The sequence below is a fragment of the Gymnodraco acuticeps genome, unplaced genomic scaffold (assembly GCF_902827175.1).
Source record: "Gymnodraco acuticeps unplaced genomic scaffold, fGymAcu1.1, whole genome shotgun sequence".
Lineage (NCBI taxonomy): Eukaryota > Metazoa > Chordata > Actinopteri > Perciformes > Bathydraconidae > Gymnodraco > Gymnodraco acuticeps.
This window is the reverse complement of record NW_022990508.1, coordinates 41,924-67,956: the sequence shown is the minus strand read 5'-3', so window position 1 is coordinate 67,956 and position 26,033 is coordinate 41,924. Positions and strand designations below refer to the sequence as shown.

The 26,033-nt window shown below is 38.4% G+C and overlaps 3 protein-coding genes across 3 annotated transcripts; 2 read left to right on the top strand and 1 right to left on the bottom strand.

Moving 5' to 3' along the window:
• The first annotated feature begins 9,503 nt into the window (after positions 1-9,503).
• LOC117553137 lies at positions 9,504-10,688 on the top strand. Its single transcript, XM_034226942.1, has 2 exons — positions 9,504-9,621; positions 10,051-10,688. Exons 1-2 carry the CDS (start codon positions 9,604-9,606, stop codon positions 10,684-10,686), a joined length of 654 nt encoding a protein of 217 aa, XP_034082833.1. The 5' UTR covers positions 9,504-9,603; the 3' UTR covers positions 10,687-10,688.
• Position 10,689: 1 nt separating this feature from the next.
• On the top strand, positions 10,690-13,548 carry LOC117553136. The gene is made up of 6 exons (XM_034226941.1): positions 10,690-10,724; positions 10,830-10,875; positions 11,351-11,442; positions 12,049-12,159; positions 12,485-12,758; positions 13,070-13,548. Exons 1-6 carry the CDS (start codon positions 10,690-10,692, stop codon positions 13,283-13,285), a joined length of 774 nt encoding a protein of 257 aa, XP_034082832.1. The 3' UTR covers positions 13,286-13,548.
• A 534-nt stretch (positions 13,549-14,082) lies between these two features.
• Positions 14,083-19,306, bottom strand: LOC117553114. The gene is made up of 14 exons (XM_034226909.1): positions 19,166-19,306; positions 18,527-18,740; positions 18,356-18,431; positions 17,854-18,113; positions 17,654-17,734; positions 17,305-17,375; positions 16,858-16,955; positions 16,380-16,577; positions 16,047-16,133; positions 15,611-15,870; positions 15,253-15,378; positions 14,964-15,104; positions 14,642-14,765; positions 14,083-14,436 (listed from the first exon to the last, which is right to left on the bottom strand). Exons 1-14 carry the CDS (start codon positions 19,171-19,173, stop codon positions 14,219-14,221), a joined length of 1,962 nt encoding a protein of 653 aa, XP_034082800.1. The 5' UTR covers positions 19,174-19,306; the 3' UTR covers positions 14,083-14,218.
• Positions 19,307-26,033: the final 6,727 nt, after the last annotated feature.

Below are 26,033 nucleotides of genomic sequence, written 5' to 3'. Positions count from 1 at the left end.
TTAGGGGAGGCTGTCATTAGCAGCATGGTCTGTCACTATGAGAGGTGAAGGAAGTACTCTGATCTTGCACCTAAGTGAACGTAGAAGTACCACAATGTAGGAATACTTAGTTACAAGTAAGTACGTTGCAAATGTTATTCAAGTAAAAGTACTAAAGTAATGGCATCAAAATATACTTACCAAAAGTAAAAGTACTTATTATTGGCCTATTTCAGAAAAGTATACATTATATGTTTTGATTATAATTATTGATGCATTAAAGTGTCATCAAAGCTGGTAAATGTGCAGCTAGTTTTAATAACGTTGTTTGCTGCAGGGTAGCATGTGGATTTACTCCAAGTGTAATATGTTATTTAAGTGTTTATCATATTGCATATTATATCACTTTTCCAAATCTGCAAAGTAATTAACAATATTAAATAAATGTAGTGGAGTAAAAGTACATTTTTCACCGCTAAATCGACTGGGATAAAATTGAAAGTGAAGTACAAGTATCTCAAAATTGTACTTCAGTGTACCTAGTTACTTTACACCACTAATCACTATATTTAAGCGCTTTGAGCATTAGGAAAAGTGATATATAAAAGTAATGTATTATATGAAAGAGGTTAAGAAAGGCAGAGATGGAAGAATCACTCAGATTATATACTGAAGTAAAAGCACTGGTGGAAATTTAATTTGGAGGGTTTTGAGCACTTCAGTATACTGTATATACATGCATTTTTATATTCACATGAAATCATCCCGTCTGTTCCCCTTCTCTGTTGCTCTCTCTGAGTTGTATTCCATTTTCCCCAGAGTATTTCCCAAATGTATTTTAGGGACTTGTATTTCTTTGCTGCAATGATCTTCGGACAGAGGATGTTGAACAGAGTTAAAAGGCCCCTTGAGTAAATGTGTTAAATTGAGCTATACAATTTAGATTTGATTGATGGATTGAATGATGGATTGATTGACATTCCACAGAGTCTAGAGTAAATAGGCTGCTGTAATCAGGCGGAAATTGCCGTTTATCAAAGGTCACAGAAAGCAATCAACAAAATAGAATCACAAACACAGTCAGAGGTAAATCAGCCAAGCCTGGAAATAGAGAGAAAAACGACTGATGTGACGAATCAGCAACAAACAAAACAATCTCTATTAACTTAAATCACTGCTATTCAACAGGACAAAACCTTGAAGAGAAAAGGAAATGTAAGCGAAACACTACCCGCTTATCATGATGCTCTAATAATGACAGACATGTGTGTTTTTTTATTATCTTGCCAACTTTAACCCTTTAACTGCCGGACCAAGAAAAAAGCTATGGAAAAATTATTTTTTTGCATTTTCTTATCAAATGGGCCACAAATAAGCACAAACAATTATATATTTTTTGACTGACCACACAGTTTTGTTTTTATGAGCCTCTACCAACTGGTCGAGCTGGCCTGGTAAAAGTACATTTTCAACAATCATCATATACAGTACAGTATTTGTACGCATCAAACTTAAATAAAACTCAAATATATTTGTTTCTTTTATGGAAAATGAGCAATATATACAACCAGATATATTCATAAAAGATAATAAATTATAATTGTAAAAAAAAGAAATGGAAAAAAGTAATGTAAAGTGTTTTTCATGATAAAAAAAAAGATGACTTGCTCATCTTACTGTAGATGCTGAATTGGCCTAACAGGAAACCACTGGCCTAACAGCAAATGTCTATATCCTGTGTTGGCCTAACTTGCTCATCTGTGTGCAACTTTGGGCTGAATGCCATGCATGAAAGGTGCTATATAAATTATTATCACTCTTTCACTCTGAGACTCATAAGGCAGTAATAGATTTAGTAATATTACCATGAATCTAGCCATTTATTTACCATATTTTATTGGAAAACATCTCTGAAACTTTGAAAAAGTCATATTGCTAGTTTACCATAAAAGGCCAATTCGACCGATTGGTTGAGCATATTACACACTTGTTAAAACTTTTTTTGTGCATCAAGTTATCTAATTATGCCACTAAAATATGTCAAAAAGGATATGGTTACCTTACAAAAGTTGACCAAAAAAAGTGATTTCTTCAGCAGTGATTTTTAGCATGCTAACTTTCTCAGAAGAAGCTAGCTGAAGGGCTTTCTGTTCGAACCACAGTGACATCTAGAGGTTGTTTTGTGCATAACATGTCAACCAAAGGGTAGAGCTCGCTGAATCAGATGGAGTTCAACTTTTTTTTTTTTTTAAACAAGATATCAAGACACAAAATGTGCTCTACCAAATGGTGGTGCTGGCAGTTAAAGGGTTAATCCTTAATGCTTAGTGTTTGTGTTGCCGAGGATCTCATGGAGTGACGTGCCATGTGTGAAATTACTTTAAAAACATTTCTTGATAAAATGCAGAAAGCCAGAATGAATGTGTAGATTTGGTTGACACAGAAGCCATAGAAGTGCAAATAGAAGCGCATCAAAATCCACACAACAGCACGGCCACTTCCTTGTTTTCTTAACAAAATACCTTTACTTCATGTCATGAAGTTACTGATGACAGAATTAGTGATATGTCTGTGTACCTGTAAGTGTGTTGAACACATTTTAAAACCTTGATAATAAACAGGCGTGTTTTTGTTGAGGGGTACCTATATATACACACATATAAATAAATGCTATATTTATTATTATATCAAAAAATAATACAAGAATGAATATATAAATACAGAAATGTTGTGAATGAGTCAAATATAATAATAATAATAATAATAATAATAATTTCAATTTATATAGTGCCTTTCACGAAACCCAAGGATGCTTTACAATGGGAAGTAATACAACAAAAAGTAATAATAATCATACAGATACATAGGCTGAAGAAAACAAAACAGGAACAGGTTGCTGAGTACTGTATATTAGTTGAGGCCAAAGGCCTGAGTGAACAGATGGTGTTTGAGGTGTTTTTTGAAGATGTCCAGAGTGTCTGCATTCCTGATTGCAGAGGGGAGAGAATTCCAGAGGGTGGGGGCTGCGACACTGAAGGCTCTGTTGCCAAATGTTTTCAGCTTGGAGAGCTGGATGGAGAGCAGCCCTTTGTCAGAAATAAATAAACAATGTACATACGTAATATCCCATTTTAGTTGATATATTTCTGAACAATTATTTAACATTATTTATTTATCCTAATTTATTTTGTTATTCTTTTGATTGTATTTATTCAAGCATTAAACAGACATTAGTCATGTGGTTATATTAACATTTGCATATTAAAAGCCTCCATTCTGCCCTGTCTCATGTCATGGATTATATTTCATAATGTCTCCCTCCCACTGTACTTATTGTGACACATGTGTTCTACATCCTTCACAGTTAAAGAGCTGACACAGATGAACCTTTCACAATTACTGTAAGTAAAGTGTTGATTGAATACTGGCATCCCTGAACCTTAACTGGGTTATAATTGTCTTTTATTTGCTGTTACAAAATCATTCTTTGAACCTTTAAACCTGAACTGATTTATCTATGTTAATATAATTTGTTCCATTACTTTTCTGTATCTCTTTTCCTCTAATTATATATTTTCAATTAGTTTGCGTCTCGACTATCATAAGCTACTTATATCACTCTGTTGTTAAATTACGTAAGAGCCTTATTTGCAAATGTAACAGCTTGTCACAGTTTCTCTCGATTGCTAAATGAAAGCTTTAGCGCAAGTTCAATAAGGAAGAACTAACACGAGTCACTTACACGTCACTCTATGGCTCCCTTCCCCCCTCATTAAATACGAGGGCGTCACCCCTCAGCAGCCAATCGCTGCACATGCTAAATTCCTTAAATACCTGCTCTTCCTCCCTGTCAGTTGTCATTGCAGATGATCACACGCAATGGTGGTTGCAATACAATACTCCTTCTCGTGAGAAAACCCGTAAGAAACAACTAGCTCAAGATGTCCAACTCGGACAATTCGGAACACGAACCTTCTCTGGAAGTCTCCGATCCCGGTTCGGCTCCCCACAGCGGCTTATCAACAGAGGAAGACTTCCTCATCGCCCTGCTCCTGCAGCAGGGCTTTCCCACAGCCCCAGGCCTCACTCTCTCTCAGCGGCGAGAGCTCTCGGACCAGGTCTCCAGAGTAGCTCCCCAGTCCGGGGCAGCAGCTCCAGTCAGCTCCCCAGAGAGCAGGACGAGGCCGCAGCCGCGGAGGTAAAAAAGGGCAGGAAGTCGAGCCCTCCAGGATCCCGTCCCCCTCCAAAAATCCACCCCTTCTCAGGCTCGCCAGGCAGGGAGTGTCACACCCCTTGTGGAGAGTAGCGCGGCCGGCTCCCTGCAATCCCTGGCTAGCTCCATGATAGCTATCGATGCTCGCCTTCAGGCTCTGGAAGACTCCGCCACAGGAGCTTCAACCTCCGTTGCACTCAAGTACTAGTCTTAACGAAAATGTTTGCACTCACCCTTACACAGGGTTGGGTTGTAACCATAGACTGTATATATAAATGGACGTAGGGTCCGTGACGTCACCCATAGGATTCTGCAGAGTTGCCGTGAAGCCCTTAGTAGGCGGAGTCGGCCACTAACGGCTCGACAGTGACGTCAGAGTTCAACTCCCGCCTTCTCCAGCCTGCTCCAAATAAGGGCAAAGAGGCGGAGCCGAGGCGGGACCTGCTGCCACCGAGCTGGAAGTTCCAGAGCTAGCTGAAGCTACCAAGCTAAGCTAACATGCTCCCTTTATATATAGTCTATGCATGCTCCCCATCTGCACGCTGCCGTCGCATTTTACGTTTCTAAGGTAAGCGGACATGAAACTATACAGCAAAACTATAAATAATAATCTAAGTTATTGAGTTTTTAGCATAATACTTCAGAATCTTAAAACCCCTTAACGTTTGTATGCAATTGTGCTAAATTCAACACTGGAATCAAGCAAATATTAATGTTTGCATGACATTAGTTCTTTATATTTTGATATCACTTAACTATACGTTTAATACATTTAAGTCAAGCTAAGGTACGGTGATGGTAGCTAGTTAGTGCTCTTACCTGTGAGGCCTCCTCCAAACAGCATAATAACCAGACTATCATTAAAACTAAGTACCAGTTCTAGATCCTTGACTTTAGACAAACAATTCAAAAGATAAAATGTATTTAAAGACCAATCTTTATTTGAATGTGCCTCTTAACCTGAGATATTAGTTATACAGTAATAGTATTGACAATCTAAAAAAACTGAGCAACTCAACAGTCAACTTTATGTTTCTTATTGTCTAAAGCATTTATTATTTTTATTTTCCCAATCTCATATTCAGTGTGGACGGATTGAGACAGCATGGTGTCCAGAGAGCAGCAGAGATTTCAGGGAGAAACCTCCGTGTGATGGACGTCCTGTCTGTTGGTTTGGAGAGGACTGAGGGTCTTTCCTCTGCGAGGAGGACTGAGGGTCTTTCCTCTGCGAGGAGGACTGAGGGTCTTTCCTCTGCGAGGAGGACCAGGGCTGATGAAGGAGCCCATGCTGGGCAAAGCTGATACCAACTGCACAGGCCTAGTCGGTCACTTTATTTGACTAAATGTGTTTACTTATACATTTAATAGGTTTACACCTTCTGTCCATATGTGCTTTTGGTTCACATTTCAATCAATTGTATTTGTATTTGCACTCCTTTTGTCCATTATTCTTACTGAAAATGTTAGATTACACATTCACATCTGACTGAAGATTGGCCCCATTTATTTGTAACGTTGCAAAACAAGGTACATGTTGTGAAGCTCATAAAGTGAGGCAAATAGAAATAATCAGCTGATGGAGTGTAGATGTGGAAATAGCTGCATTCGATCAGCTGACTGTTTTCACAATAAAAGTAGTTTCTTAGTAAACTTCCTGTACTGGTCTTAAAATCTCATAACATCAGCTTTTAATGTTCCTCTTGGATGTTCTTCTTGACCCTCAGAGAAGGAGAAAATATCGTGTCTTTCAGGCATGTCCTTTCCTAACAAAAATGACAGAAAACATATTATTGCAGAACAAGTGTGTTATTTATGAAAGCGGTGTGTTTGTGTGTTTAGGGGCTGTAGATATAATTATTTTGTAATTGTAATGTTGTTTTTTTATTTCAACAATGAGCTACAAAGACAATCAGATTATGAATGAACAGTATGAAGTTCATCAACATTGAAATATATGTTATCAAAATAATATTTAACTGTTATCAAAACGTAGTGCAACTGTAGAAGCTTGCTCTGTTGTCTCACTGAAAGAATCACTTTTACCACGTTTTTTACAGACAATATTGAGAGATAAATAGTAGCAGTTCTCACTATGTGTTAAATATCTTTGCCTTCAATACATTAAATTAGAAAGCTGACAAAGTCATATTGCTAAATATCTAAATGTAACTTTTTGCATGGAAAAAACCCTCAACTTCACTGATGTGTAGGTGATCTAGTATTTAGTATTGTTTAATGGAATGTATATCAGTGTATTAAAGTCAATACTTCATTAATTTAAACCAATATCTTTCTTGATTCTTTGTACAGTATGAAAAAAAGAGTCTTTGTACCTGTGCTGAAGTTCACTGCTGTGAGGAGTCCAGTTCTGTCTCTCACTCTCTGGTCCAGCCTGTCTGCATCACCTGGACACTTTAAACAAACAGATATATATGTAAAGTACCATGTGTACAAACAATATAACTGATTATCTTCTGTTGAACATGTTGGATTGTGTATTGTCCGAGTCAGGGTCAGGGTCCTTTTTATTGTACTGTAACTTTGGAAGTTGTGTTACCAATGCTTACTGTTTATTTGATACCCATTTGGTAATGCAATTAATAAAAATAACAAGGTTTGGGTTCGTTCTTCAGATGACTGTGACGTTAACGTGTAAGCTCAATAATGAACTCCAGCTCAACCAACCATATTGTAATATCTAAGTAATCATCTTGAAATATGACATTAATAATTGTAATATACACACATCTTATTGTGAGGTTGATTTCACATACACTACTTCGACATTAGCTTGTCTACATACTTGAGCATAGCCAATTTAAATTAACCTTAGATGCATACAGTTCTACCTACATAATAAAATATCTCTAAGTTACAAGGATGTAACCTTATTTTATCAACCTCAAACAGAAGCCGTTTGTTCAACAGTATTATCCCACTTAACACTTGTCTATTTAGTTTAAACCTTTATATATACAGTCTATGATTTTAACTTGGAGGCTACGATTACAATCGTTAGCACCGATGTAGCTACCACTAGCCACTAACTAACCCAAGCCTTACCATTCATTACGTAGCCGATTAAAATCATTAACACATAAATAAAGCACTCGAATTTCACTTACCGCATTCATGCACCGTCTGTTTTAACCGCAGAGCGAGTCACAATAGTCCGATATATAAGCATGAAGAACAAACAACCACGGCCGGCTACAAGTTGTGTTTCCTGGATGAGCTGAGCAGGCAGAGTCCCTATAGCTAGCTTCATGGAGCAGCTAGCAGAGAGACAAGAAGCTAACAGCGGCAGGCACTTGACAGAGCCGTCACTCAATGTGACCACGCCCTAATCTATGCACAAACTTTAAGACCTAATATAAATAAAAGGGTCGCGTTAGAAAACAATTCACTCACAGATCCATAATCATGAAGGTAGAATCTAACTATATCGATAATAAAATGTATGGAGCCAGGGGTAGAAACATGTTTTTTTCTGCTGTAAAGCTGGGCATTTTAACATGGGGGTCTATGGAAATTGCTCCTTTCTGCAGCCATCGCCTATCGGCCAATATATGAACTGCAGTGTGTGGCACTTCCGTATTGGCTTCCCGGCTCTACCCCACAGTTTGCCGCTTGGTTGTAACGGAATACATGTAACGGTGTTACGTAATCAGAAGGGGAAAAAAATTAGTATATTCAGCTGGTGTTACATTTGAAAAACGAGTAATCTGAGTGCAGTTACTTTCGTAAACCTGAAGTGAACACTTATTGGAATTATTGGTGGAAAGTTTCCTCACAATATGTAATATTCATTACCGGCAGAACCGTGTGCACAGCGCTGCAGCGTATCTGTGAGCGAGAGATGCAGCGTGTCCGCGAGGCCCCGCCCCGCACGCAGATGAGAGAGAGAGTTCTCTTTCAAAACATATTGGAAGGTAGAAACGGAGATGTTTAGATAAAACGTGGAAGATAACGTTTATGTAGCATTTATTTATTGTCGAATGATGACATTCATAACGGGATCAAATCTAACTGAATGGCCTGCTGCTGCCGAATGCATGGGGCAAGTAACTGGGAAAAGTTTTAAAAGTGATTACATCGTTTCAGGTAATACATAATAATGATAATGCATTCTATTTAGGGGCGCCTTTCAAAGCACCCAAGGACACCTTACAATGCATAAACTATTCCAAGGAAAGGTTTTAAGACGGTACAAAGAATGCAGTCTGGGTGAGTTTTTCTTTTTATGTGTGGTGCAGATGAGAGAGCTGTCCAGAATGACACTAAAATGTTGTGTTTGTGCTCTTCATAAGCCATTAAAACAGTAAAATACTGTCTCCCGTTCACCAAAACATACCCATCTGTTATGGAAAAGAAAGTATTCTAAAGAGAAAGAAGAAAGAAAAGATAAAAAGAAGAGGAAAGAAGAAAAAGAAAAGAGAAGGAAAGGAAGTATTCTAAAAGTAATCCGGCGGGATTGTTGTTAGTTTCTGATGCGCAGAAGAAAAATCTGGCCCACCCTATATTTTTACAGGCCCACCCTAAAGTGAATTTCTGCCTACGCTACTGGTCCGCACAGCAGCAACAACCAATCACATGAATCTCTTGCCCCCGACATACAATGCAATGTTAAAACGTAAGTAAAATGGAAATTAAAAAAAAAAAAAAAAAATCCCCAACAGGCGAAAACCTACCAGTTTCACCCACTGTCTCTGGCACCTCCCTCCATGCCTCGCTCCTCTGGTTTGTATCCCGGTAGATGAACAGAGACTGATCATGCAGCACCGGGTGAGTCACTACCGCTATAATGAATTTTCCCTCAAATTTTTGGAATATGAGGAATTACCTGCGTAGTCTCTCCCAGCATACACGCGGTCTGATTGGCTAGCGCTTGTACTGGCAGATTTGCAAACCACTGCACACGTTTATGGGCTCAGAACAGTCTCATAATACACACATGCACACAGAAGGATTCACACTTGTATTTCATGATCCGCGAAAGGATTCAAACTTGTATTTCCGGATCCACACTTGTGTTTTTCAATGCATACACAAATGTGTTCCGTTTCATATACATGTAAATAAAATCCAAACACAGAAAAAAGTTTTACATGTGTATTTTTGATCCACACATATTAGTTTTCCGTTTAAAACCGCTGCACCTTCAAACACAAACAGCTTTCTGTGCACGGATCGCTTTGCATTCGTGTGTGGGTTTTTTGAGACTCCCCTGACGCTCACCCGATTCGTACTTGTAATTTCTCTCATCTATAGCCAATCAGATGTCTCCTCCAGTCTAAGCCAATCACATGAGCGCGCCCCCACGTGGGTAGGATTTCTTGCGTTCGTGACGTAGCGCTTCATTTACGCTTTTTGCGCAGTCCGGACTCCGGAGCTGACAGGTCAACTTCAACATGGCGTCTAGCACAAGTGTAAGTTATATGTGTCTCGGCGTGAATGATTAAATATGTTTTAGGTATGAATTATTGTTATGTTAGTGATGTGTTAGCATGGAAGTAATATGGGTGGCATGTAATGCTAGCGTTTGCTGGCAAGTTAGCTATATTATGCTAATAGACTACCTAGGATTATAACCTTACATAGCTAACATTAGCCAAACATTTCTTTAACTTCTTTCATTCTGTTGCTTTGTTTTTTAGGGACAATTTAGACAGAATTAATCCAAAGTTTGCTGCTCAAATTATTATTCAAAAATATATTCCATTGTGTTTAATGATGGGGTGGAATTGAACATTAAGAGATGATGTTAAATAGGATTAACCAGTGTTGGTAAACAAACGGTCGAACGTTGAGCACTGTTGGTCATATTTTATCTATCTTTTCTATTATTTTCCCCCCAGGAATCAGTAAAGCGTGAAATCCTTCAGAGACTTCAAGATCGACTGACATACATCTTGGATAGGACACCTGTTGATCTCGAAGGGCTACAGTTTGCGTGCCGTCAGGCTTTTGTTATATTGAGTGCACTGGGTGACATTGTTGATTTAGGGAATAATATACAGTCTGCACTTGCAGACCTGAATAGCCTTATCCAACAAGAGAGAGATAATCAACAGATATTTGTGACCCTTGAGTTGCAAAAATGTTGTGGACGTGGGCGTCCACGATTGAATGTGTCAGTAGAGGCTCTGACACATCTGGTTGAACTGGGACTGCCATCGAGTTGCATCGCCAGACTCCTGGGTGTGTCTAGAGCAACGCTATTTAGGCGGGTGACCGAAAATGACATTTCTATATCTGCTTCATATAGTGGCTGCACTGATGACGAATTGGATTCATTGATCACCACAATAAAAAGTGCAATGCCAGATGCTGGCTACCGTGTAGTCCGAGGTGCTCTACTTGCGAAGGGACACAGAGTGCAATGGGAACGGGTGTATGCATCCATGCATCGTGTGGACAGTGTTGGTGTGCTCGCCAGGATGACCCGGATGGGATGTGTGGTGAGGAGAACATACACAGTTCCTTACCCTTAGTACATGGTGCACATTGACACCAACCACAAGCTCATCAGGTTTGTCTGCATGCTGTCTGTATGTAATCTGTTCATTTTATTATTTTTAATGTCTAGTTGTATATATCTTGTGTATGTAATCATATCATTGTCTATCATTGACAGGTACAACTTTGTTATCTTTGGGGGAATAGATGGCTATTCAAGGAAGGTAAGACTATTCTATTGTCAAGAACCAACAACTGCAAAATGTTGCCGAACATCATGTGATGGTTTTACTTTTCTAAGCTTCAGTTTATTTTCTGTACCAACAGGTGGTGATCTTTAGGTACACAATCTAACCTATAGTTAATTGCATATCGCCTCTTACCAAACAGACGATATGGACTTCTAAAGTCACCTTATATTTTAAGTGATTCAGATCAAACAATGTGCATTTACTTATTTACTTAATTTCAAAATAAATACTTTGAAGAACTTGTGAAATAATTAAAACACTTATACTAGTAACTGCACAATATATGTCAAGAAGCTTGCCTGAGCTATCATGATATTCTGTTATACATTGAATAATTCTGTTGTGCGTTGTTCTCTTAATGCTGCACATTGTCATTTGACAGATGCTTCAAGTTAAACTGATTCATCAAGGTACTAATATGTTGTTTTATGTGTACTTGTATGTGTAGATTATGTACTTGAAGATAGCAGACAACAACCGGGCTGACACCCACTTGTGTTTCTTCAATGAAGCTGTGAACGAGCACGGGTTTCCTCTGAGGTATTCACATTATTTCATATGTAATCATTAGTGTAATTGCGGACCTTTCCATCAAATTTAGATGTTCCCCTCCAATGGCTGCATCAGTGACGACCACTTTACTTTTGATGGGACTCATTCATTGCAAATATTGTCGTGCTTTACTGTTAGTTCAAAGAGGCAATCTGAACATATAAGTTAAAACAATTGCCATTATAAACGGTACTTTTCTAGGTCACAAAAGTGCTGTCGGACACAGACATATCAATTGTTAATTCTATGTGAGCCCCTCACATATGACAATATATAAGCGACATGTCAGATTTTTCTATCCCTCAGCTGAGATTCATGTACTGTACAGAAATATGAAAATATAATCTATTCACAAGCTGATGTGAACCATCCCTCATTCAGGTGTGGAAGATAACTCGAGGTTTAATAAAGTGAAAGAGAACTCTTAAGGGTTACAGTTAAGGACCTGTCCAGATATATCAAATATGTATGTCCAGAGAGAGCCATTTGTGATCACATTATGGATGTAGATCATTATGGAATTGTACCCCTCGTTTTTTGGACCTTCAAATACGTAGATTTTAACTATGCATAATTATTTGATGTATTTTCCAGAGTGAGAGGAGATCATGGTGGAGAAAATGTGGGAGTAGCACAATTAATGTTCTCAGTTCGTGGAACTGACAGTAACAGCTTCATTGCAGGGAAAAGCGTACACAATCAACGGTGAGTTAAACCTAATTTTGTAAGCTTATGAGCATATTTCTTCTTCCCTTTAACAAACCTTCATAAGCACATGTTGAGACCATTCCTTCACAAAGAAGAAAATGACAATTTTCACAGAAATGTACCAGCCACGCAAACATTTGAAAACTCACTTAATGTTATGTTTGTACTCTCCTGTCAAGTCAGTTGATTTTTTTTAAATAAATGCAATTTTCAGTTAGAGACATTGCCATTGACTCAATGACTAGGAAACTTTAAATTGTTCATAGTGAACAGTTTGAATTTTCTTTTAAGTTTAACATTTTTTTGTGTTTTCTTCTCACAGAATTGAACGCCTCTGGCGTGATGTGTTCATGAGTGTTACGGGTGTCTTTTACAACACCCTGCACTCTCTTGAGGAACAACACCTGCTTGACATCAGTAACGTCCTGCACATCTTCTGCTGCCACTACGTTTTCTTGCCACGCATCCAAGCCAACCTGGATGTGTTCAGTGAGGCCTGGGCCAACCATCCCATCAGGACAGAGCAAAATCTGACACCCAATCAGTTGTGGCAGGTGGGCCAGCACCTGAATCCTGTTGCAGATCCTGAGCCTGAGGTCAATTATGAATTTTCAAAACCATCACTATCTCTTGTTTATTATCAATCAATAAAAACCCAAACAGTATAATAAGTTATCTGATTCATAAACTAACTCCCGTTCTTGGATTAAAAGAACCTCTGCTGGGAGCAAGCAAGAACACTTTTCTATAATATTACCTTAACATTATTCCACAATCACTCCATTTTTTATTATTATAGAACAATTGCATACCCTCTTTATTTCTCCTGATCACATATTTTGTAATAAGAAGCAGTAATGGCACAGTGCTTGCTTTAATATTTGTACACTCACTTTGTCTTTTTTAGGGTTCACTCATACCAGAGATTCAATGGGAAGAGAGTGGATACACAAATGAGCATCATACCGGGGTCAATGTCCCTACGCTGAACTTCCCTCTCTCAGACCTTGAAATGATGCAACTGCAAGACAACATTGATCCATTGGAAGAATCTGAATGTTTCGGAGTGGACATATATCTCAATACTGTCCAATACATTGAGAATTTAATTGAGCACCGATAGTTGTTACATTTAACAACTATAGTATGATTTGTGTCATGATTTCAGTTATTTGGCAATGATGGAAAGTTAATCATTTTATATTTACATAGCTTATGCTTGATTAAGTTAATCTCAATTGCATGATTAGACATTTTTCTTTTGACTTATAAATTAATGGAAGTGTTTTTAGAGATGCATTTTCAGTCAGGATCAAAAACCGTTTCAGAGCAACAGAATTACATTCATTTTACACTCTGTACAAAATAAAAACATTGTAAAATAACTATTCGGAGTGTAATGCTTTACTGTTCAAGGGATTGGGCATTGTTACGGCCCGTCCACACAGCGGTGTGCGTTGAAGCTTCCAACGCTTCTGCCCATTCACTTTGAATGGGGTGACGTCACTTTTAGCCGAACTGCATTTTGGAAAGCGACGTGGAGCGTTGCTGGCGTTGCTCGCTTCAAAAGTTGAGCAATGTTCAACTTTTGGCGACTCGGCAGAAGCGTCAGCCAATGAAATCCCATTTATGCAAATCTGCCATTACAAGCGCTAGCCAATCAAACCGTGTGTATGCTGGGAGAGACTACGCAGGTCATTTCCTCATATTCAAAAAAATTGAGGGAAAATTCATTATTTTATATCCAGTTTACTTCGTTTTAACATTGCTATTGCTTTGTATGTCGGGGGCGGGAGATTCATGTGATTGGTTGTTGGTCGCAAAAAATCCCCAAGCTTCAGACACGCCCAACTCCAAGCGTCAACGCACGCTGCTGTGTGGACGCTCCGTTAAAGTGTAACAATGATAATGGACAAACAGTCTTTTTCCAAATGTCCTTTATTTATAAAACACGGTAGGTGTACCAACTGTAACCCTGTATCTCACACAGTGTATTGAATAGAGAGGCAAACCCTTCTCCAGAAAAATACAAAACAAACTGAGAGTCAGTGTGTAGCTACACAAGCCCAAAGCCTGAACTGATGGAACTGAGGGCCATCATCAAGTCCTGGTGGAACTTCTCATAAGTTTGGTAGTGGCTTGGGAGCTTCAATTTTAGGAAGCAGGTGAGAGCCACTGGGTATTTTGAAGGAACAACCTCAACTTCAAGGTTTGTTGTGAGCAGCTCCCACCCGACCCAGAACTTCAAGAGGTCACGCAGCACCTTCGGAGATGCTATGGGAGAGAATTTGTTATGTATGCGATACCTCAAATTGCATTATATCAAAACTTAAATTTGAGCAGTAAAACTTGCAGGAATATCAACGGTTAACCCATGCATAGATTTGTATTTGTACACCGATGTGTGTATATTATTTTTCATCAGAACTGCCATCTCTTCAGCTGCACTACAGCTTTAGCAGTCATTAATTAGTGTTACCTTCCTCTATGAATTGCCTCAAAAATCCAGTGACGAGACCGACTTTCTCCAATGGAACGGCGTCGTCCTCGTCCTCATCGCTGTCACTTTTGGGCTGTGGCCAGTGGATGTTCTGGATCACAGTCTATAGGGGATCAAATACAAACGTGTTCTTTGCTAAGATTGAAGCTCATGTTATATGCTACAGAATTATCTTAACATTGTAAAGCATTGATTTAAGATCTACACACCAGTTTAAGAGCCCCACAAATGAAATTGCATGATAGTGTTTGCAAACAAATCCCATGAATAACATAAATCCAATAAAGAAAATGGTACTTACCTGTGAGTTCAGCTCATCATTTTTCTCTCTTGGAAATAATATGGGGTGGACATCTGGCCTATTTGAAACAAGCGGCCAGATTCCCGTTTCTTTAAGGCCTTTGCGAATCTGCTTGATAGGCTGCCTAACACGGTGAAGTACCTACAAGTAAAAGGAACAATCAAACTGAGGCACTAATGGAAAAACACCACAGTAGCAGATACAGGAGGACTTACAAAGCAAACCTACTAATTACCTAAACATTGTATTGTATTGTTTAAATAAAAATGGTACAATATAAAATGATTACTGCATGGGAAAGAAGTTCCTGGAACAGCCAGTCATGATTGGTGGAGGTTGGAACAGGGAGGTCCCAGGACAGGCAAAGATCAGTCACACTGGTGGTTTCTTGAGCAGTAAGTTGTGTATTCTTGAGCTAAAACAGGAGAAAAGAGGACATCTTTTAAATGCATGCAAAAGTGGACAAAAAGCCTAAATCTGGAAAAATCAAAATGGGACACAAAAAAGCATTGGAAATCATTTCTAGCTAAACAGCCCAGCCTTGACGCATGAATGGAATCTTTTTCATAATGCACAAGATGACAAGTGTATGTTAGCATTGTGGTGCAGTGGTGTATGACATGTCACTTTTTAACTAGGACACTCACAAAACCAATTGTTTCACGGTGGTCAAGATCAGGACAGTCCAGCAGGGTAAGCGCTGATGCTGCAGTATCCGTGCTCCCACCAGTCAACAGAGTCACTACAGGCACACTTAGTCCTGAGAAACCAAAACCACCATGCAGGAAGGAATGGCCTATCATCCGACCTGCCATCTCAAACAGGTTGCTTTCCCGAAGCACAGCAGCTGCGGAGGGAACCCGATGTTCCATTTCGCCTTCAAAAAGGCTTGTAAGAGCTGCACAGCCTTAAGAGAAAAGGAGAAATAGTTTAGACACCATGTATTGCTATAACGTAATTTTTAGGTCAAGCTATATTGAGTGTTGGTTCAACTGTGAATATGCATGTTGTAATCTTTGTTGGTTTATTAAGATTTAGCTGCAAGTGGTTATTTCAATTGAAAGACAAATGGGGACATCCCACCTAAATTTATACTGAAGCCGGTCTTCAGTTTCTGCATGGCCATTGACAAAACGTGTCGGTTGACACCTTGGCCGACTGCTGCATCCCCTTGAAAAGACGACCTCATTTAGAAAAGTACAACCAACAAGATGATATTCAACATACACTTACCAAGAGACAACATGAATCATCCTTCAAGCTTTCAATACAATAAATGTAACTAGTTCTTTCTTCCCTGGTCTAAGGGACATGAACTTAATCCTCAACATGCAAGTAAAAACAAACAAAAAGGCAAAATTCGACCCAGATGACAACCTATAATGAAACATGAGAAGTTACACTATTTATTAATACCTCTCAGCCTGCACTTCAATGGAGCTGCCCAGTTAACATTGTTCATTTTAAAGAATGAAATCAATGAACTGTCTGTTTCTTCTTCTGCGTCAAACAAGTCGATTGACAGAAAGAGGCGTGGACATTCATAGTTACGTTCCAGCAGTTCCTCTCTGAACAACTGACATGCCTTCCGGGGGTCCACTTCATTGGCCCAGGCTGAAATGTAATTTGAAGGGAAAAAAAGTGGTTGGTACAATAAACTTCATAATATGTCAGCTTCAATTGTAAAATAGTACTTCATTTATTGTCTCATTTAGTAAGCCCTGTATTTTAAAGCAATATATTAAAAGGTAGTAACTTGAAATCAATTATCCTTTCCATATTACTGGATCAAACATGTAACAACATTCATTTTGGTGATCATTGCTATTTAAGTGTTTGTGAGTAGTCACTGTTTCAAACTACACCACAGCAGTAATTGTTCTGAATAAATAACCTGCTGAAACTGTTGCTGGCAATCGTTGAACTGAAGGTCCTGGCATTTCCTCTGTCCTTGTCATACTGGCTGCATCGCTATGATGAGCAGGGTCCATTCTTGGAAAAGACAAAACAAAAAACATACTCACAGGAATGGAAAATAGAGACTAGTGAGCGCCCTTCTTTTTTTACATATTTCTTCTTGCATATCAAACAAAGTAATTTAAATCAGATCCCTAATAAGTATTTCGGCTCTGTTAAGATTTCTACATTTCCTAAAAATGCATCACATGCTCTGATGCAGCTGCTATAGCTGTAACATTACAGCATTTTAAAACACAAAAAAGGAACAAGCACATTCACCAAACGATATCGTTATTAGGTTTGACACTTTGTATATGTTGTTCACCTCTCTCAAAACATGTCTATCTTCCATCTTTTGCTTGAACAAGTCAAAACGTCTTACCCTTCACCACATGTGCTTGCATGAAATGAGAGGACATCAATTGGGTAAGATTCAAGACATATAGGGCAAACCTGTAAAAAACATAAACAAATGTCAATACCTTTAAAACATATCACATTATTATAAGAGGTTTTATGTTTAATAATTCTCTCTCAGATAAGTGATACAGGAAACATAATTCTATGATAAAAAAATGAGTACATAGACAGTGTGCAAAAAGTCTGTTTGGTGAAATGTGTTATACCCTACCTATATACACACCTGCAATCATGCTGTCATTATTTACTGAAAACAATAAGGCTTTTATACTAAATTGCAAAGTAACTTTAACAGGATCAGCATCAACTACCTCTGACAATTCTCCCATCCCTGTGTTAGGTGGATTTGGCTGCTCAATCACTTCATCAAGAGAAGTCCCAGATTCACTCTCCTAAAAAACAAAAAAGGTACAGAGAATTGGTTCTATAGACTTTGAAACAGTCATTTGAGCAAACTAAAACATTACATATTTATTTGAGAAATGAGAGAAACGTTTTAATAACAGCTTACAGTCAATATGTCATTACATTCCTCCACATGTAAAGGCAACAGCTGCAAAGGCATTTGACTGCCACATGTTATGCAGGTTGACTGTGGCATCTTTGCAAACTCTGCCGAGTCATAGGGTAGTGGTTCGGTAGAAAGTTGCTCCTGTAGTGGAATTACAAACACAATGTTTTTTCCGTTGTTGGACGCTGTTTTGAGGAGCCTTGTGGAGTACCCCTCGGAGTCAGTAGGAATTATGGACAGCTTTCGACGTCCACTACCACCTATTTTAAAATCAAAATAGGAACAACACAAGTGTGCTTTAAAACCACCTGACAGTACATACATTAATATTAGGGATATACGTTACACTTTGTCAGGCAAACTTTAGTACTGTTTTATACAACTTGAAGAAGTGATATGAATGGTAATTCAAAGTAGGGCAACAGAAAACACATATGTGGGGCTTCTGAGTGTGAAAAACACAACACAGCATTTTCACCAATGGAGATGAGAACAATATTACCTGCTGACTTGAAAAACATCCAGCCTCCTTTTAATGTTTTCAGTTTTGGAAATTCTTCCTCAACCGAAGCCATAGTCTTTAAAACAAAGTGAAATAACATACAATATTCACCAAGTGATTCACATTTTAAATCATTGAGAAATCTTTAATACTGTCTGTTTATATGATTACCTCACTGTGCAATAAGTTGTCCGGTAGATTTAGCATCCTCTTTCCAAGGCCAGCATAGGCAAGTGGTAGCTCTTCCGAGCCCTTAGGTGTAAACTGACTGGGTCCCGAAAGGACATATATGTGAAAGTCCGTCCGTTTGACGATGCAAGGAGCCGGGGTGGGAAATCGTCTTTTGCCTCTTGGCTGATCAGTACTGAACATACTTGGGAATTGCCTGATGTGGGAATGACAAAAGGATCTGTGAGACTAGACATTGTTATATCATTTGCAAATCATTGGCTTGCGTTGATGGTTTTGTTAACATAGGTTGAACAAATTGTATGAATAAAAAGCGAAATCATAGTTAATATTCTGTCGATACAAAAACAATCTTGACACTTAGCTTTATCTTACCAAAATATTTGTTTTGAAAACATTAATATATTGTGTTTGGGACGTTTCAAGGCAAGGGGTTGTTAAAGGTTTTAAAAGCAGTAATGGAGGATACATACTATGGACAAATGTTTTAAAACATTAACTCAACATTACATTAGAGTAATGCGAGGGGTGAGATCAAATATCAGATGTTTACACATCTACGGGATTAAGCCACAGTTTGATCTTGAACTGTCAAATGTAAAACAAAGTCTATTAAATCACCTTCTCATCGCCTGCCTCACCCTGACATCATTGTGGGATTGGACGCTGTCTACCGCCCTGACTGCTACGCTGACCGGTGCACTCTCTGCTATGCTCACTTCTGGTGGAGTTGGAGTCGCAGACAACTCCCTGGCTATTAATTGAACTAAAGCCCGTCCTGCTACTGTCGAACAGTCAATTAATTTTCTCTCACATTCACTTCACTGCAACATTTTACTTGGTAGCAGAAGCACATAATAAGAATGGGGGATCGTTAGACCGTTAGACAGACAACGCTAGTTAATGTTAGCTTATGGAGCTCAGCTACTACAACACAGCTAACCAAAACAGTTCTATATAATTCTCGAATTAAACAACTAACAACTAAGCAAAACCAATCCTTTATAATTTAGGAGTATTTCATAATTTACACTTGGAGCGGGAGGCGCGCGACCACCAGACGCCATTTTAAAGATGACCTCTGACCTATCAGCTCCGGAGTCCGGACTGCGCAAAATGCGTAAATGAAGTGCTACGTCACGAACGCAAGAAATCCTACCCACGTGGGGGCGCGCTCATGTGATTGGCTTAGACTGGAGGAGACATCTGATTGGCTATAGATGAGAGAAATTACAAGTACGAATCGGGTGAGCGTCAGGGGAGTCTCAAAAAACCCACACACGAATGCACAGCGATCCGTGCACAGAAAGCTGTTTGTGTTTGAAGGTGCAGCGGTTTTAAACGAAAAACTAATATGTGTGGATCAAAAATACTCATGTAAAACTTTTTTCTGTGTTTGGATTTTATTTACATGTATATGAAACGGAACACATTTGTGTATGCATTGAAAAACACAAGTGTGGATCCGGAAATACAAGTTTGAATCCTTTTGCGGATCATGAAATACAAGTGTGAATCCTTCTGTGTGCATGTGTGTATTATGAGACTGTTCTGAGCCCATACACGTTTCTCCACGTAAGACACAGGAGTCTGACATAAAGTCACATGTTAGCAGGTTTAAAACACTGATATTCAAAATGCCTCACACATGGACCAATGATCAAGAAACACGTCCCACCTGACCAAACACCTGGTAGCATAATTGTTGGCTCCTCAATCAGGATTACCACAGAACAGTGTGCAGGATTTGTGTACAGTTATAGTATGCAACATGCCAACAATTCAATTACAGTAATGAAGTAAATACGTTTCACACAACAGATATAAACTCTGAGATATCATGAATTATGCAGAGCTAACCATTTGGTAACTAACCTGTTTTCAAGTCTAAGTGTCCGGATTACAGAGGCAACAGTATGGAAGCAAACAAGAGACAGAAGTATTCGAATTGTATTAGACACCGAATTTATAGCATTGAAAATAATTACTTTGAAAATCATGAATCTGAATTTTTTTTGCTCCGAATTTATCTATGTGAAATAAAAATGTAAAAATTCAAGTTAAAAAAATTCGAATGTTCAAATTCAGATCCCAAAAATTCAAATGAAAACAATTCGACGTCAAATATTTTGGTGTTTAAAATTCGATGTCAAAAAATTCGGTGTGTAAAATTCGACGTCAAAAATTGCGATGCAGCCTCATCCGGGCTACTCAGACAGGATAAGCAATCGAGCCCTAATGCAATCAAACCGACTTCTGGCCTATCAGAGCCAAGCGGCAAACCCCGGGACAGTGCGGTGAAGCCCAATGCTGCAAACTATAGGCGATGGATGCAGATAGGAGCAATTCCCGTAGACCCTATGTTAAAATGTCCAACTTAACATCAGAAAATGAACATGTTTCTAGCCTGGATCCACAAAAACATATTCTGTATATAGTTAGATTCCCCCTTCATGACAACGGGACTGCTGCTCCTAGCTCCTCTCTGCTAGCTCCGTTAGCTCCGTGATGCTACAGCGGCTCAGCTCATGAGGAGAACACTACTTGAACTCGGCCATGTTTGTTGTGTTGGTTCCTGGTGGACTATTCGTCATGCAAATATAGGATTTATCTGTGGTTGAAACAGACCGTCCATGAATGCAGTTTCTTCGGTAAGTCAACCCTGCGTACTTTATGTTATGTTACTGGTGTTTTTATTAAGCTAACGTTAATGAATGTTTAGAGTTGGGTTAGCATTTGAGCAATCGTAGCTCCATCTGTGCTAACGATGCTATGCGTAGCATCCAAGAGTGTAAAACATTAAGTGGGATGCTACTGTATACCAAAAGGCTTCTGTGCGAGGTTGCTAAAATAAGGTCATCCTTGTACGTTAGATAGTTAGTTTGCTATTTAGGTTACTGAATGCATTGTTAAGGTTCATTTAAATTCGCTATGCTCTACTATAGCATAACATAGACTAGCTAACTTCAACGTATTGTTGAAGAGAGGCTTAGTGTAATTACACTAAGCCTTTAATATACATATTAAATCAACCTCACAATGAAATGTGTGTATCTTTAAAATATGAACGTCACATTTCAAGATAATAACGCTCCCTTAGATATTGTAATATGGTTTGTTGAACTGGAGTTATTTATTGCAGCTAACCGCCTATCCGACTAACGACCTAAACATTGTTGTTTTTAATATTATTACCAATGCCTCTTTTAATTGTATTATCCTCACACTTGAGAAACAGCCTCATCGTGGCTGTAGAACGGAACATGTAACTTAATTCCTGCATTTAAGGACGATGAATAGCGTAGTCAATGCTTTAGTGACAAGGAAATGATTTGTTTAAATATTATATATGACGTTATCTGTGACTTCAGTGACAATTAAGCTTATCCATTTCATTGCATTTGTTAAATAGGTTTGTGTCTTACCCTTACGTGTGTGATGCATATGAATATGGCATTTGAAAACACATTAATTTGACTGACTCCTGAAAAACTCATCCAAAGTAACAGTAAAATAAAAAGGACCTACACAATAATACTCAATCAAACTGATACAGTATAAGGACTGTGATATCCAGCAATTTCTGAAGTATAACAATAAGATTATGACCTGTTTTTAAAAGAAGATAAAAAGTAGTTTGCATGTAAAGAAGTCTGTAACCCACGCATGTAACTTTACATCTGTTTGTTCAAAGTGTCCTCAAGGTGATCCAGACAGGCTGGACCAGAGAGACAGATCTGGAGTCCTAGCAGCAGAGAACTTCAGCACGGATTCCAAGGTACACCTTTTGCATGCTTTACAAAGAATGCATAAAGTAATGACTCTAATACACTGATATACATTAAACATGACTGAATACTAGATCACCTACACATCAGTGATGTTGAGTGGACTTTCTTAGCAAAACGTTACATTTACATTTTACCAAGCAACATCACTTTTTTGTTCAACTTTCACATTTCAATGTATTTAAGGCAAATATTATTGAACATAGTGAGAGCTGCGACCCTTTGTCTTTCAGTGAGACAACCGGACAGAGCAAGCTTCTACAGTTGCACTAAGTTTTGATAACAGTTAAATATTATTTTAATAATACATTTATTTCAATGTTGATGAATTTAGAACGGTTTATTCATAATCTGATTATCTTTGTAGTACACTGTTGGATTTCAAAAACACATTAAAATAAAAAAATCATTATATTTATGAACAAACAAACACACCTCTTTCTTAAATAACACACTTGCTCTGCAATTATGTTTTTTGATATTTCTGTTAGGAAAGGACATGCCTAAGAGACAGGACTGCTTCACCATGTTCTCTTTCTCTGAGGGTCCAGAAGAACATCCAAGAGGGAAAGGAAAAGCTGATATGAGATTTAAGAGCAGTACAGGACATTCACTAAGAGACACTTGTATTGTAACACAAAGACCTGCACACTGAATAGTTTTGTAGTCTAACAGGAACTTCATTTGTGTTGTTTTGTGTTTTACGTTGCACCTTCACATCACTTGTGCCTTGTACCGCGGAGTTTGCAACGTCATAAATAAATGGTGCCAATCTTCATTCAGATGTGAATGTGTAATCTAACATTTTCAGCAAGAATAACGGACAAAAGGAGTGCAAATACAATTTATTGAAATGTGAACTAAAAGTTATCAAGCATGAACCATCACCATTTTTTAAAAATAAAAACGAAATAATATACATAAGTTACACTAAATGTTAATCTGTTAATTGACAGGCTAGGCCTGTGCAGGTGGTAACAGCTATGCCCAGCATGGGCTAAGTTCTGTAGGTGGTGCAGGTCCTCCTCCATCAGGTCTGGTCCTCCTCCCTCAGGCCTGCAGGGTCTTTCCCTGCGAGGAGGACTCCTCGCAGGGAAAGACCCTCAGCCCTCTCTGGCCAAAGCAACAGACAGGACGTTCATAAAGTTGAGGTTTCCCCCAAAGTCTCTAATCATCCATCCTGTGAATATGAGAGGGGAACAAATAGTGTAATAGATGCTTTGGACAATAAGAAATATAAAGTTAACTGTTGAGTTGCTCAGTTTTTTAGATTGACAGGGTTTAATAACACAAACAAAAGGAGAGAAATAAAGATTGGTCTTTCAATAAATTGTGTTGATTTTGTCTTTTGAATTGTTTGTCTGAAGTCAAGTAGCTAGAACTGTTACTTATAGTTTGAATGATACAGTCTGGTTATAATGTGTGGAGGAGGCATCACAGGTAAGAGCACCATTTGTTGTGTTCCATCCACAACAAATTGATGTGTGTGTATTTATTTATCTACTATTTCTTGAATTATTACGGTCAGTCCAAAACAAGAGATTTTGTTTTGGTAACATTTTTTTTTAAAAACATCTCTTTTTCACTACACTATCTTGAATACTTTAGTTTTTACGTCACTACATTTATCTAACAGCTTTAACATTGTAAAGGTGTCACTTCGGACTAATTATAACAGCATGTCCTACTCAGCCCTAGAGTCTCTAGGGCTCTGGTCCTACTATTTTGAGAGTTTGAACAAACCAGACCATCTATTAATGTAGAAAATAGTTGGCACATTACACCATTATGAAAGTAATAATTAGTTAGCTCATTGTTCAAAATGAGCTCCAACTACAACAGTCAAGTCAACTCGTGCATCGGTAATAACAATAAATCAAATGATATAATATAATAGTATAACTTGTGTCTACTTTAACAACACTTTCCTAATTATACTAGCATAGTTTTTACTAAAGTAAGACAGACAGACTTGCTAACAGCAAGGCACAAGGCTACTTCACTCATTTAGCTAGCTAATGTAAGATACAAATGCTGTCGAGCCCTCACTGCTTGTAAAATAAAGAGCACAAACTGACCCGAGCGGCGAGCCCCGCTGTTCTCCGTCATTTTTCTCCCGGGTTGTTGTGATCACATGACTGACAAAGCCGTGCTCTGATAGGCCAGAAGTCGGAGTTGCATTAGGGCTCGATTGCTTATCCTGTCTGCGTAGCCCGGATGATGCTGCATCGCAATTTTGGACATCGAATTTTATACATCTAATTTTTTGACGTCGAATTTTTGGGATCTGAATTTGAACATTCGAATTTTTTTCACTTGAATTTTTACATTTTTATTTCACATAGGTAAATTCGGAGCAAAAACATTTAGATACATGATTTTCAAAGTAATTATTTTCAATGCTATAAATTCGGTGTCTAATACAATTCAAATACTTCTGTCTCTTGTTTGCTTCCATACAACAGTACATCGGCTTAGATTAGGCTGAACCCTCTGTCCAGCCTCTCTCATCGTCACACCATGGTTGATAACATTTCATTTAATTAGAGTATTCTTCTTTGTCCACGTCCTCTCCCTCCAGCTCTACCTCTGATTCTTCCTCCTCTCACTCTCAGCCACCTCTTCCTCCTCCTCTCACTCTCAGCCCAGCTCTTCCTCTTCCTCTTCCTCTTGCTTCCATGTTGGCTTCCATTGTTGCTGTAAGAAAGTACTCACCTGTGGTCTTTTTATAGCGCTAACATCCTGATTGATGAGCTAACAATTATGCTATCAGGTGTTTGGTCAGGTGGAACGTGTTTCTTGATCATTGGTCCATGTGTGAGGCATTTTGAATATCAGTGTTTTAAACCAGCTAACACGTGACTTTATGTCAGATTCCTGTGTTTTACGTGGAGAAACGTGTGCAGTGGTTTGCAGAAAGTGCCATGTTGATTTGCAAATTGTGTGAAAAGCTGAAAACGTGTTTTGGAGATTTGAGCCGATGTTTTGCTCTTTGAGTGTCGGTTAAAATAATTGTGCAATCTCTAAAAACGGAGGTACAACGGAGCTGATCCAGATTTGCGTCCGATATGACGTAATACCGGAGATGTGGGTTTTTGTTTTTAAATAACATTAGTGGTAAACACAAGCTCATGTCTTGTTCTGTGACATGAATGTTTCAATAAATACCGCACTGGTGAATGTCTGAACATCTCTTAAGAACATTTATCAAATGACTAAATGAAACTACAAAACATCATCACATCAACCACTAGCCACCTTTAGCTTAGCGCTGTGCTGTCATTTATTTGCAGCCTAACATTAGCTCTTTACTTCTGTTAATGACATTTAGGCTTTCGAAAATCCTGAAAATGCTGGAGACATGTGAAAGGGTTTCTGAATTTCGATTCTTAGGTGTGACGCTGGATGAAAACCTGACATGGAAATCACACATAGCACATGTTAAAACCAAAGTGTCTAGGAATATTTCTGTTCTAAACAAGGCAAAGTATTTGCTAGATTACAAGGCATTGAGGATGTTGTACTGTTCACTCAATTTGCCATTTTTCATTTATTGTATAGAAGTGTGGGGCAACACGTATATGAGCAACATAAAGCCATTGTCAATATTACAGAAAAGGGCAGTAAGAATAATTCATAAAGCTGACTCAAGAGAACACACCAACAGACTGGTTTTTAAGTCAGGACTCTTGAAACTCAGA